Source organism: Aptenodytes patagonicus, chromosome 1 (assembly GCF_965638725.1).
Source record: "Aptenodytes patagonicus chromosome 1, bAptPat1.pri.cur, whole genome shotgun sequence".
Classification (NCBI taxonomy): Eukaryota; Metazoa; Chordata; class Aves; order Sphenisciformes; family Spheniscidae; genus Aptenodytes; species Aptenodytes patagonicus.
This window is the reverse complement of record NC_134949.1, coordinates 86,837,237-86,849,903: the sequence shown is the minus strand read 5'-3', so window position 1 is coordinate 86,849,903 and position 12,667 is coordinate 86,837,237. Positions and strand designations below refer to the sequence as shown.

Genomic DNA, 12,667 nt, shown 5'->3' with positions numbered 1-12,667 from the left:
CTGTTACTGTGGGTTTTGATGCTCATACTTGCCTGTAACGCCCTGGATGGCTGAAAGCAAATATGTGAGCTGGAGGAAAGAACTTGTGTCACTGCTCACCATTTTGTCACTGCTGGGAGGACAGACGATCCATGGCATTGTACAAATGAGGGAAGGGGGGAGCAGGGAGGAATGGAAGAGGGGAGAGGGTAGTGTTTTGCGAGGAGGTCAGAAGGAGGCAGGGCGTTGAAGCAGAGACTTGGGATCTGCCACGTGGAAGAGTCGGTCCTTGCCTGGAGACTAAGTGGGATGTCCTGTGCTGTGCTTGCAGAACCGCGGAAGGAGGCCTCGCCGTCCCAAAGCCCACTTCCCTGGGCGTGGAGAACCTGCCTGGTCTGTTTCTTTTGCTGATGCGCCTATTCTTGGTCACAGGGAGAGCTGGCAGCCCCTGCACTCCTCTTCAGGGTATGTCACTGAGCCCAAAGTGATTTAGGAGCCTCCTCAGTGGCTTAGGAGCCTAAGGCTCAAGTCAAACATCTTGTGCTCCCAGGAAGTCACTTGGCAGAGCAAAGCCAACGGCCTCCCCCGTAACAGGAGCTTCTGTGCTAGCCAGGGGTTTACCCACTGAGTGTCTGAGAATTGCACCACAGAGGGTGTCTGGCATTACTGCTTACCCCTGGAGTCCCTGAAGAGGGGATCCAAGGAGCCATCACGCTCAATACAGGGACACCAAGTCCTAGGGACAGTTAAGGCCTAGCTCCATGTATCCCTGGGGACTGGCTCTGTGTAATCTGGTTCATATCATTCAGAGGGTGGGTCTGGGGAAAGGGCAAGGTCCTCCATACCCTGGGGTAGCATGGAGCACCCCCCCCCCCCCCCCATACCCCTCCACCCCCACCAATCACCCTTTCTGTTGCATGGCAAGACCTTCCATGGGGGGGGGAGTCCAAAAGCTTTCGGAACAATGGCAGAACCAGAAAGGTGACCGTGGGCAGCCAGCTTGCAGCTGTGGAGCCTCTCCTCTCCTTGGGTTTTGGGTGGGAGGTGGTGGTGGGAGACCTGCTTTGTTCCCTTCGCTCCTCTTCAGCGGTTTTGTGTGCTGTGAACCCAGATTTCACATTCTCTTTGTGCTGAGGAGCAAACAAACTTGCCCCTTCCTCCCACCAGGCTGAGAGCTCGGGATAGGGTCATGAAGTGGGGCTAGGGCCTCTCCACCAAGCCCAGGTGAAAACACACACAGCCCAGGGCAGTGGTGGAGTGGGCTGGGGTGAGTGTCTGTCTCGGGGGAATGTGCAAAGAGTAATGAACCTGTGGGGGGGGTACAGACCATAGACATAGAAGGACACATGTGCTCCCACACCTAACTGGTGTATCCAGACTCCAGAAATCCCACACGTGCTCCCACACAAAAAGGGCCAGGACTGAAAGCTGTTGCTGGCCCTCACCTGCCCTTGGCAGCCCTTCCACAGCCCCAACAACACTGGGCCTCTGACCTAGCCTAGCCACCTCACTGTGCCGTCGTTCTCACTCCCTCTGTCTCTCAGCGTCACCAGAACCCAGCTGCGAAATTGAAAGTCCAGCAACTGCTCCCACACAAAAGGGGCCAGGACTGAAAGCTCTTGCTGGCCCTCACCTGCCCTTGGCAGCCCTTCAACAGCCAGACGAACATGGGGCTCTGACCTAGCCTAGCCACCGCACTGTGCCAACGTTCTCTCTCTCTCTCTCTCTCTCAGCATTGCCAGATCTGGCTCCGAAATTGAAAACATCCAGCGACTGCTCCCACACAAAAGGGTCCAGGATTGCAAGCTGTTGCCGGCCCTCACCTGCCCTTGGCAGCCCTTCCTCAGCTCCAACAACACTGGGCCTCTGACCTTACCTACCCACATATCTGTGCTGATGTTCTCACTGTCTCTCTCTCTCAGCATTGCAAGAGCCCAGCTCCAAAATGGAAAATGTCCAGTGACTGCTCCCACACGAAAGGGGCCAGGACTGAAAGCGCTTGCAGGCCCTCACCTGCCATTAGCAGCCCTTCCACAGCCCCAGAAACATGGGCCACTGAGCTTGCCTATCGACATAACTGTTCTGACATTCTTGCTCTCGTTCTCTTTTTCAGCGTCACCAGAGCCCAGCTCCAGAATTGAGAATGTCAAGTGACTGCTCCCACATGAAAGGGGCCAGGACTGAAAGCTGTTGCTGGCCCTCACCTGCCACTGGCAGCTCTATCTCAGCCCCACCAACACTGGGCCTCTGACCGTGGCTACGCACATATGGGTACCAATGTCCTCGCTCAATCTCTCTCTCAGCACTGGCAGAGCTGGCTGCGAAATGGAAAACATCCAGCGACTGCTCCCACACAAAAGGATCCAGGAATGAAAGCTGTTGCTGGCCCTCACCTGCCCTTCGCAGCCCTTCCACAACCCCACCAACTGGGCCTCTGAGCTTGCATACTTACATAACTGTGCCGGCTTTCTCACTGTCTCTCGCTCTCAGTGTCACCAGCGCCCAGTCCTGGCCCCTTTCTTTTTGGAGGAGTCGCTGGATGTTTTCAGTTTCTGAGCTGGGCTCTACAGTGACTGCTCCCACACAAAAGGGGCCAGGACTGAAAGCTGTTGCTGGCCCTCACCTGCCCATGGCAGCCCTTCAACAGCCCCACCAACACTGAGCCTCTGACATTGCCTACCCACATATCTGTGCGACATTCTCGTTCTCTCTCTCTCTCAGCATTGCCAGAGCTGGCTGCGAAACGGAAAATGTCCAGCGACTGCTCCCACACAAAAGGGTCCAGGAGTGAAAGCTGTTGCTGGCCCTCACCTGCCCTTGGCAGCCCTTCCACAGCCCCAACAACGCTGGTCCTCTGACATTGCCTACCCACTTCACTGGGCTGACATTCTCGCACTCTCGCTCTAGCGTCACCAAAGTCCAGCTCCAAAATTGAAAACGTCCAGTGACTGCTCCCACACAAAAGGGGCCAGGACGGAAAGTGAGTGCTGGCCCTCACCTGCCCTTGGCAGCCCTTCCACACGCTCAACAACACTGCACTTCTGCTCTTTCCTAGCCGCCTAACGATCCCCTCACTCTCTCTCACTCTTGCCAGCTCTCAGCTCCTGAGACACGTCTGTGATACATGACTTCACCGTGGCACAGACAAACATAGACACACCACCAGAAATCTTTACACTCTCACCAAACAGATTGCCTGAACAGGCACCGCAAAGCAGCTTGTACTTGCCAACAGAACGTGTCCAAGCGAGATTCCCCCTTCTGATGCTAGTAAAATGTCATGGTCCCTTTGGATCGCTCAACTTTATAGGACAACCTACTCTGTGATTTAAGCTTTATTTCATGTGCACATTAAGAAATACAAGAAAGAAACACAGCAAACCAGGTTCAAGCCCCTTTTTTCTGAGACTGTCCTATCATGTGAAGTCACTTACTCAGCAGTCAAGTCATAAGGTTTCACCACTTATAACCTGTAACTCTTGAGTCATGCACCTATGAGCTAAAAAAGGAAAAAAAGAAAAAGGAATCTGTTATCTAGCCAACAGTGAGAATGCTCAGCCATCCTCCTCCGTCATGGTGCAGGCATCCCCTGTATCACACCGGGAAGCATGAACATCTCAGCAGGCCAGCTGCTTTTGGCTCTGCTTCAAAAGCTTTTTGGGTAAGCTTGTGTTTCATACTTTCCAGCTTGGCAGTTTGGTCTATGGCATGTCCTTAAGTCAGTGGATTCTGACAAAACCACCAGAGAAAAGACAATGGCTGTCAGAGCCAGCAATTTGTAGGGCTGTGTAAGGGCCCTTTAGCTCTTTCTGGGCACCTGCCTCAGGTGTCCCTGAGGAAGTGAAGGGGAAAGCTGATGATCATTGGTCACAGCTGTTGCCCCCATGGCCTGGTTGCTCTGTGCCTGTAGTCTCTGATCACTGTTTCTAGGTCAGATGGGGTGTCTTTCCACCAGCTGCTCCCAGGCAGGAGACACTTGGAAAGAGAGAATCAGTGGTGCCCTCCACCACCAAGCTCTGTGAGATGTACAAGGACTATCCTCAGAAATGCCTCCGCTTCATGCTCCTGGGAAGCTTTCTCGCTGGCACATGTATTTCTAGAGATGCAAGCTGCCATTGCTTGTCCATTGCTAATATCGAACACAGCTGCACTCCATTCACCAATCCTGCATTACAGAATTATTTTCATTGGGATAATAGGATTAATCCCAAAAGAATTATGGGATTACTTCCCAGGGGGATTATGGGATTAATCCCCAAGTGGATTATGACCTCTCCTTCTCTGGGGAAGCTATCTGCGCCCTATAACCTGGTGACATGAGTGCAGAGCAGTCATCTCCCAAGCTGGACCTGTGTGGGCAGAGGTTTGGGCTGGTAGCTGAACATTGGCCCTGGGCAGGGGTATAGAGTGGCCCCTGCTTCACACTGGGCAAAGGGTGACATCCATTTGTCTTCCCAGGGCAAAGGCAGGTTCAATGGCAGGATCGTGGTCAACAATGCTTTGAATGGCTAGGACGTATGTGGCATGTGGGAGAGACCCCAGGCCTTGCTTCCACCTCCTGCCTGAAGGGACACAGAGAGGACAGCCACCCCATCCTGACCAAGGGACAAAGGGAAGTGGGGGCCAGGGGCAGCCAGGCTGGGTTGGTCTGGTCCAGAGAGGTCCAGGTAGAGTGGAGTGCAGTCCCAAAGGCTGAAAGGGAGCTGAGCTCTTCTGTGTGATGGAGTAAGGAGCACTGGGCGTAAGTCAAGGCTTGAGGACACATATTGGACAAATCCTGGGGCCCTCATCTAAGACTGGAATCCTGTGTGATGGGACCCCACTAGAATCTCTTTGAAGTCACAGAGGTTTTTTAAGAACCCCAGACCTGGTTTCAGCAAAGGTGTTCACCTGTAACACCTGAACCATGAAATGGTCTGCGTAGGGAAAAGGGACAATGGGCACCTTCCTTCCCCAGACAGTAACTTTCTATCCTGTTCTTCCCATCACCAGACAGGATTAACACAAATCTGTCTTTCTTGGCAGGACTTTAATGGAGAATCAGCAATCTATGTGAGTACCACAAAGACCCTCTCATCCAAACATTCCCCCATTCTTGAAAGCTGTACTGCACTGAGGAATACACCAAAGGCGTACAGAAGTACTTGGGGGGGTGGTATCCAAGGATTTCCAGTCTGCCCTCCGCTCAGGTAAGGGTTGGCTTTAAAATTGGAGCAGGGCTCTCAGGGCCTGGACCAGGGCAGTTTGGAAAGCTTCCCCAGATGCAAACCATTCCTTCGAGCACCAGGCCCTGTCCCAGGGCTGCCTCACTCCTCTGGCAAAGGATTTGTCCTTCTGCCTCAGCAGAATTTCCCCATCCCAGCTTATCATCACCTGTCAGTCCTTTCCTGGGCACCTCCAAGAAGAGTCTGTCTCTAACCTGTCCTCAGCTCCCTCTGGGAAATGAGAGGCTGCAACTAATGCTCCCCTGCCTTCTCGTCTTCTGGCCGGACAAACCCAGAACCCTCAACCTCTCCCCACCTGCCCTGTGTTCCAGTGCTCACCGTCTCTAAGACCTCTGATAGACATCTTCCTTGTCCTGGGGACACAAGGTTCCAGTCCACAGCTGTGGCCTCCCCAGTGTGGAGCAGGGTGGGGGAATGATGCCCCTCCTGGCCCTGACAGCTCCATTCTGGCTAGCAGAGCCAAAGGTATGGTGGGTTATTGGCAGAGAGCACCTTGCTGACTGGGCGTAGTCTGTTGCCCTGCACAGGCCTGGATCCTTCTCTCCTGAGCTGCTCCCTGATTCACTGGTCCTAAGCTTGTCCAGTGAATGGGGTAGGTCCATCCAGAAGAGACCTTTCAAGATCCTACAGTCTAACCCTCCCTGCTCAACCAGGGTTAGGCAAAGTAGGTTATCCAGGACCGTATCCAGTCGGGTTTGGAATATCTCCAAGGGTGGAGATGGCACAACCTCTCTGGGCAGCCTGTTCCCAGTAAAAAAATGGTAAACGTGTTTTCTTATGGTCGGATGGAGTTTCATGTGTTTTAATTTGTGCCAATTGCCTCTTGTCCTGTCACTAGGCACCATTGAGAAGAGTCTGGTTCCCTCATCTTCATTCACATCTCCCTTCGGGTATTTATACACATTGATAAGATCCCACCTGAGCCTTGTCTTCTCCAGGCTAAGGGGTCCCGTCTCTCTTTGCCTGTTGTCATATGAAAGATGATCCAGTCCCTTAATCAGCTTTGTGTCCCTGTGTTAGACCCACTCCAGTAAGTCCATATCTTTCTTGTACTGGGGATCCCAGACCTTGGACCCAGCACTCCAGATGGAGCCTCACCAGTGCTGAGCAGAGAGGATGGATTACCTCTCTTGACCTGGTGGCAACACCCTTGCTAATGCAGCCCAGGACATTGTTGGCCTTTTTTTTTTTTGCTGTGAGGGTGCATTGCTGGCTCATGGTCAGCTTGTTGTCCACCAGGACCCCCAGATCCTTCCTGGCAAAGCTGTTTTCCAGCCAGTCAGCCCGCAGTGTGTACTGGTGCCTGGGTTATTCCTCCCCAGATGCAGGACCCTGCACTTCCCCTTGTTCAACATCAAGAGATCCCTCTCTGACCAGTTCCCCAGCCTGTTGATGTCCCTCTGAATGCTGGCACAACTGTTTGGTGTATCAGCCACTCTTGCCACCCCCCCCCCCCCCCCCCCCAGTTCTGTATCATCTACAAACTTGCTGAGGGTGTATTTCATCCCATCATACAGGTCATTAATGAAGATGTTGAACAGTATTGATCCTAGTATCAACCCCTGGCGTACACCACTACAGACTGTTTTCCAACTGGACCGTCTGCCACCGATCACAACCCTCTGGGACTGCATGTTCAGCCAGTTTTTAATCCACTGCACTGTCCACTTACATAACCAATAATTTGCCTGCTTCTCTGTGAGGGTGTTACGGGAGACAGCGTCAACGGCTTTACCAAAGTTGAGGTAAACAAGACCCTCTCCTCTCCCATTGTCCCCCAAGCTGATCGTGTCATTGTAGGAGGCAATGAGGTTGGTCAAGCATGATTCCTCCTTCATAAATTCTTGCTGACTACTCCCAGTCACCTTCTTGTCTCTCGTGTATTTGGAAGTGCTTTCCAGGAGGGTATATTCCATAACCTTCCCAGGGACTGAGGTAAGGCTGACTGGCCCATAGTTGTCCAGGTCTTCCTTCTTGTCCTTCTTAAAGATAGGAGTGATACTTACTCTCTTCCAGTCCTCAGAAACCTCTCCCCCTGCCCATGACCGCTCAATGATAATCAAGAGTGGCCTCACAATCACACCAGCAAGCTCCCTCAGCAGTTGTGGATGCAACCCATCAGGTTCCATGGACTTCTGTACATCCAATTTGCTTAAGTGCTCTCTAACCTGGTTCTCCTCCACTGAGGATGTCTTCCTGGTTCTAGACTTTTTGTCTAGTCTCAGGGCCTGGGATTCCTGAAGGCAGGTTTTACTGGTAGACACTGAAGCAAAGAAGGCTCAGTCTTGGGGTACTGGTGAGGCTCTAGGACCAGGGCATGCTGCAAAGTGTTCATTCTCCTGGTACCAGCGGCACTCCAGGACCATCACCTGCAGCACCACGGAAGCACCAGTGTACCATTGGGACTTGGTGACTCTCGCACACAGCAGCATGCTCTCTCTGGAGCTACAACCTTGGCTTGGGCCTTGGAGAACAGGCAATAGCAGAGTGCTCACTTCTTCTACTGTCCGGGCTTGGGAAACATCGTCCACTGAATCCCCATCACATCCAGGGATCCTGTGAAGGCTGGGACCCTCACACGCATCCCAAAGTGCGTGGATGAAAGGAGGTCAGGAAGGCAGAAAGGAAGGCTGTAAACACAGGAAGGAAGGAGGGCAGGAGAGAAGAGCAGGCAGGCGGGCAGGCAGCAGCAGCAAAAAAAGGAGAGAAGGATGGAAGGAGGGATGAAGGGAAGGAAAGGGATTGAAGAAAGGGATGAAGACAGGGAAGGAAAGAAGGTCGGGAGAGAGGAAGGTGGGAAGTGAGGAGGAAAGACAGGAAAGCTGCAGGAAGGAAGGACAGGAGGGAAGCAGGAAGGCATGCCAGAAAGGGAGGAAGGCAAGGAAGAAGGCAGGACAGAAGGAAGGCAAGAAGGCAGGACAAAAGGAAGGAAGGGCGGCAGGAAGCTAGGAAAGAATGAAAGCAAAAAGGAAGACAGGAAAGGAAGGTTGGCAGGGGGGCAGGAAGAAAAGCTCAGGGAGTGATGTAGCTGTGAGTATCTGCTGTGGCTTGGGGCTCCTCGCCTACAGGACTGTGCTCCATCCCTGGATACCATCGGGACTTGGGCTACATCGCATACATCAGAGTGTTCAGGTCACAGGGTAGCGGCATGACTCGGGGACCCTGGTGCACAGCAGCGTGCCCATTCCCTGCAAACCAGTGGGACCAAGGCACAAGCGCACACATAGAAGTGCTCAGTGGCATGGTGCTGCCAGCACTCCAGAACTCAGAACCCTCGTGCACGGCAGCGTGCTGAGCTCCGGGTGACTGGTGAGGCACCTGTAGTCTTGGAAACCGCAGTGTGAGCAATCCCAGGAGACCCTTGAATCTCATAGACACATGAGCACACACAGGAGTGCTCAGTTCCAGGATCCCTTGCCAGATTCAACTCCAGGTTGGCCTTGGCCTTCCAGCTGGTCGAGAAGGAAAGGGCTGTGTGAACTATTCCACATCCTGCTTACCCATGAGTTAGAATAACAGGCTGAAAGGGAGAAGAAATGGAAGACAATGTAGGAAATAGGAAGGGAACAGGTGTGAGAGAGTACAGAGAAGAAAGGGGAAAGAGAGTAGAGGAGGAAAGTGAGAGGCAGTCTATGGATAGCAGAGAAACGAGGCAAGGCAGTGAGTACAAGAAGAAAGGAGGGTCAAAAGGTGATTCAGAGATGGGAAAGAATAGGAAAGAAATTAGAGACCAGGCAGAAGACAGATGATACTACCACTTCCCTTAAGTAGACAGAGCTGGAGGGCAAGAGGAGAAAATGGGATACTGTCAAATACGGGGCTGTGTGTGTGCTGGGGGCAGATCACTGTTTGCATGGAAAGGTTTCTGCTATGCTGCTCCAGCTTTTGAGTCACTGTGGGTCTTGCTTAGCACAGAAATATGTGCCTGAGTCATTGAGTAGGGCATGATCTATCTCCACAGATAAGCGTTTGTCCTTAGTCCCATTACTCTGGAAGTGGTTTCTGAATTCCTTCTCAATCTCTGCCACACCACCTTCCACTGAGTATACAACCAACTGCAGAGTGGCATCCTTCCCCGTGGGCAACTTGTACCAGTACATGGTTGAGACTGCACTCCCCTTTTGGGAACAGTTCAGAGTCACAGAGTCTCCCACTCGGACAACTGTGTCTGGTGATTGCTGAAGGGCCTGGCCTGGAAAGAGAAGGGAAGAGATGTGAGGAGTGAAACACATTGAAGGGGACACAAAAACACATCCTTGAAGTATGACATGGGATGGGGTGGCATAAGGATGTCAGCAAGCTATGGGACAGTGTCCCGTTTCTCTGAGAGAGACATAGGAGAAAAAAAAACACAAACCATCTTCAAATACAATAGTAAATTTGTTTTGAAAAATAATGACTTCAGTACTCTCAGTTGAAGTGGGACAGAAAAAACAAGTTTGTAGATCTGTAGAGTTTTCTGAGTTAAGATGTTGAGGAAAAGCTCACCTCGTTCATTGCCCATCCTCCCCCTGGAAGCCTTGGGGAATGGGGCACTGCCAGCAACCAGGCACACAGCTGTGGCAGCAGCAGTGGCTCCAGTGCAGCTGTTCAAGCAGAAGGGAAACTCACTTACCCACAGGGGCCAGGATGGCCACAAGGAACCAGTGGTGAACCATGGAGAAAGGCCACCTCCTTCCAGCAACCTTCCCGTGGTGGCAGCACAGGCACAGAGATGTGTGAAGAGGAAAGGTTGAGAGAGGAAGAGACACGTCTCTTTGCGGGTGGGCAGGGCAGTGAGAGAGAGCCTGAAATGTGAGAAGGCAGTTGGCTGGCTGGGAACAGTGGGGAATGACACCTGCATGCAGGCATAAGGTGCATGTACCCTGCTCCACTGACTTCCTGCTCTGTGTGTGTGTGTGTATGCGTAGGTGGGCGATAAGCATTTTCACAGGAGCATGATGGCGCTGTGTGGCAGCCTGAGTGTGTGCATGGCACAGGGATGCACAAAGAGGCACCAAATGAAGGGAAGAGAAAGAGAGCTCAGGAATGCATGTTTGTCTGTGCCCCTCAGCTGAGTCTCCTCTCTAGACATCCTCACACTCACAGACTCCCAATCCTGCAAGCTGCAATGTGGAATCTTCTCTGCTTATCCCAGTGCTGCTTGTCATGTTGCTCAGGTATGGGAAAGACTTCTGACCTGTCATCCTGGTGTCTGTTGTAGCATGACAGAGAGGAATTCTGTAACTGTTCTTCACTTCCTCCAAAGGGAGATCTCAAGGGGGGAAAAGGCTGCCTTTGGCTCTGCACTGGGACTGCCTCGTGGGAGACTGCAACATGGAGCGATTTCTGAGGAGAAGGGTATTCACCGTAGGGTATGCTGCTACAGACTTACCTTCTCCACGCCAGAGAAGAGCTGATACTCTCCTTTTTGTAGCATTCTGCAAAGGGGCAACAGGACAAGGATGGACAGAGCAGGAGAAAATCCTGTCGTCTTCTCTACATGGGGCACAGCCTGGTTCAGCAAGCCAAGGCTATGGGAAATCACTGCAGGCGGGAAGTGAGGCTCGCAGTTTGTGTACACCGACACACTCTTTGCGTGTCAGAGGCCTGACAGAGCCTCTGCACGTCTGTGCCATGCTGCGGGCCCAGCAATGCACAGCAGTGGAAGGCTGGCCCATACAAGGGAGCAAGTGATCTGGCTGCTCAAGGCTGACATGGGCTTTGCAGTGAAGATGTTCCCGTCTTCTTTTAGCAGAAGGACACAGCAATGCCTCCAGCTCCCAGACCCTCTGTTGCAGGCCCAAGTGTGTCCCATTGCATTCATTTCCACAAACTGCCTACAGGAGATTCAGCAATGACCCCGGATTCCTCAAAAGAAAAGGGAGAAAAGAACAAAGAGGGTGGGCTAAATTGTGCAGGCAACAGGAATAAACCCCACACCCCCACAACACCCCCAGCACTCCGGCTGAGAGGAGGCTGTGCTTGACGTGTCCATGGGAAGGGTCTCCATTTCCCATGGGGTTCCCTGGGGTGTGCAGATGGCAGGGCAGTGCATTGGGAGCCTTGCAGAGCACATGGTATTCAAGGAGTTAGTGGTCTTGAACAGGCTATGCCTGCTCTGTTAGGCCTTGTGCTTAGGGCTTGAGAAGCCCGTACGTTAGCATGAGAAGCTGTAGTGTGCGAACCTGCTGGAGTGCCCCATGCCAGCCTGTGCCGCGCACTGGTGTATGTTATGACAGAGATAACACTCTAACCTGTCAGGAAACTTTCTGTTAGCTGCACAGCTTGCTAACATAATCTGTAATTTATATAATATCTTTGGGAAAAGTAAACTGTATGTGGATCAAGGGTTGGAAGGTAGTGATCCTGACCCGGAGACCACTGTACATGGAGGAGTTAGTGATGCACATAACAGTTGCCCTGAGTAGGCGCAGGCCTGTGCTGTGCTGCATGTGCAGTGAGGCCTTCAGGCCTGCGCTGTGCAGCACATATCCCTTGGCCACAGGATAACCTCAGAAGGGTCGTTGTAACAGAGGAGCATGTGGGCACCTCCCACGTGGTACTGGCTATTGCGCCACCTGCCTGGCCTTGCCTTTATCTAAAGGTGCAGCAAGAACTTCTCACGTGAACATTCGTTCTGCTTGACAGTGAGAATGATGAGCAGGGTTGGCTGGAGTTAAATGAGAGGAAGTCTGTGGAGTGCAGCTTGAAGAGAGACAGAAAGAAGAAGGTGGGGAGAGAAAGGGAGGCAGAGAGGGGAAGAAGGTTGACGGAAGTGAATATAATGTAAATGAGAGTTAAATGAAGAGGGAGGCAAGGAGGAGTGGGGTGGCAAGGAGACAAAGCAGGACAAATAAACTCACAGAGTCTGAGAAAAGGAGGAAGGGAAGGCTAGGAAGCAGAGGAGGTTATGAGTGGAAAGGGATCATCCTGCCTTATGCACCACCAACGAGGAGGAAAGCAGGTCCCTTTTGTGCAGGGGGAGGTTTGCGCTCAGCTCCCTCAGCAGCCTAGCCACTGTGTTTCACTCTCAGCACAGTAATACGTGCCAGAGTCATTGAGAAAGGCATGCTCTATCAAGAGGGTCATCCTGTCTCCTTCTATCTTACTGCTTTTGAAATGGCTTTGGAGATCCTTCTCAACATTTGCTGCACCACCAGCTAATGCAGAAACCACTAGGATCAGCCCGGAGTCCTTCCCCAAAGGCAGCTTGTACCAGTACATAGCTGTGCTGGAGGATTTCTTCTCGGAACAGCTCAGATTCACGGCCTGGCCTTGTTGTATCACTGTGTCTGGGGACTGTTCCAGAGCCAACGCTGGAAGGGAAAAGGAGGAGTGTTGAGGAGGAGGAAAAAAATGGAAAAACATGAACTAGGCACCGTGGGTTGGTAGAGAAGAGGGTGAGAAGGAACAGGACAGGCTAGGGAGCAGCGAAAGGGATGCGACAGCTCTTCAGATCAGCAGATGAGTTTTCAATCTCC

At 52.3% G+C, this 12,667-nt stretch overlaps 1 gene segment (V, D, J or C); it reads right to left on the bottom strand.

The window, feature by feature from the left end:
• LOC143164137 (T-cell receptor beta-1 chain C region-like) overlaps positions 1–9,874 on the bottom strand; it is a 53,430-nt gene extending 43,556 nt beyond the window's left edge. The window contains 2 exon segments of the C gene segment in view: positions 9,099–9,396; positions 9,820–9,874. Of these exon segments, the coding sequence occupies positions 9,099–9,396; positions 9,820–9,862 (341 nt within the window).
• Between the last annotated feature and the right edge of the window lie 2,793 nt (positions 9,875–12,667).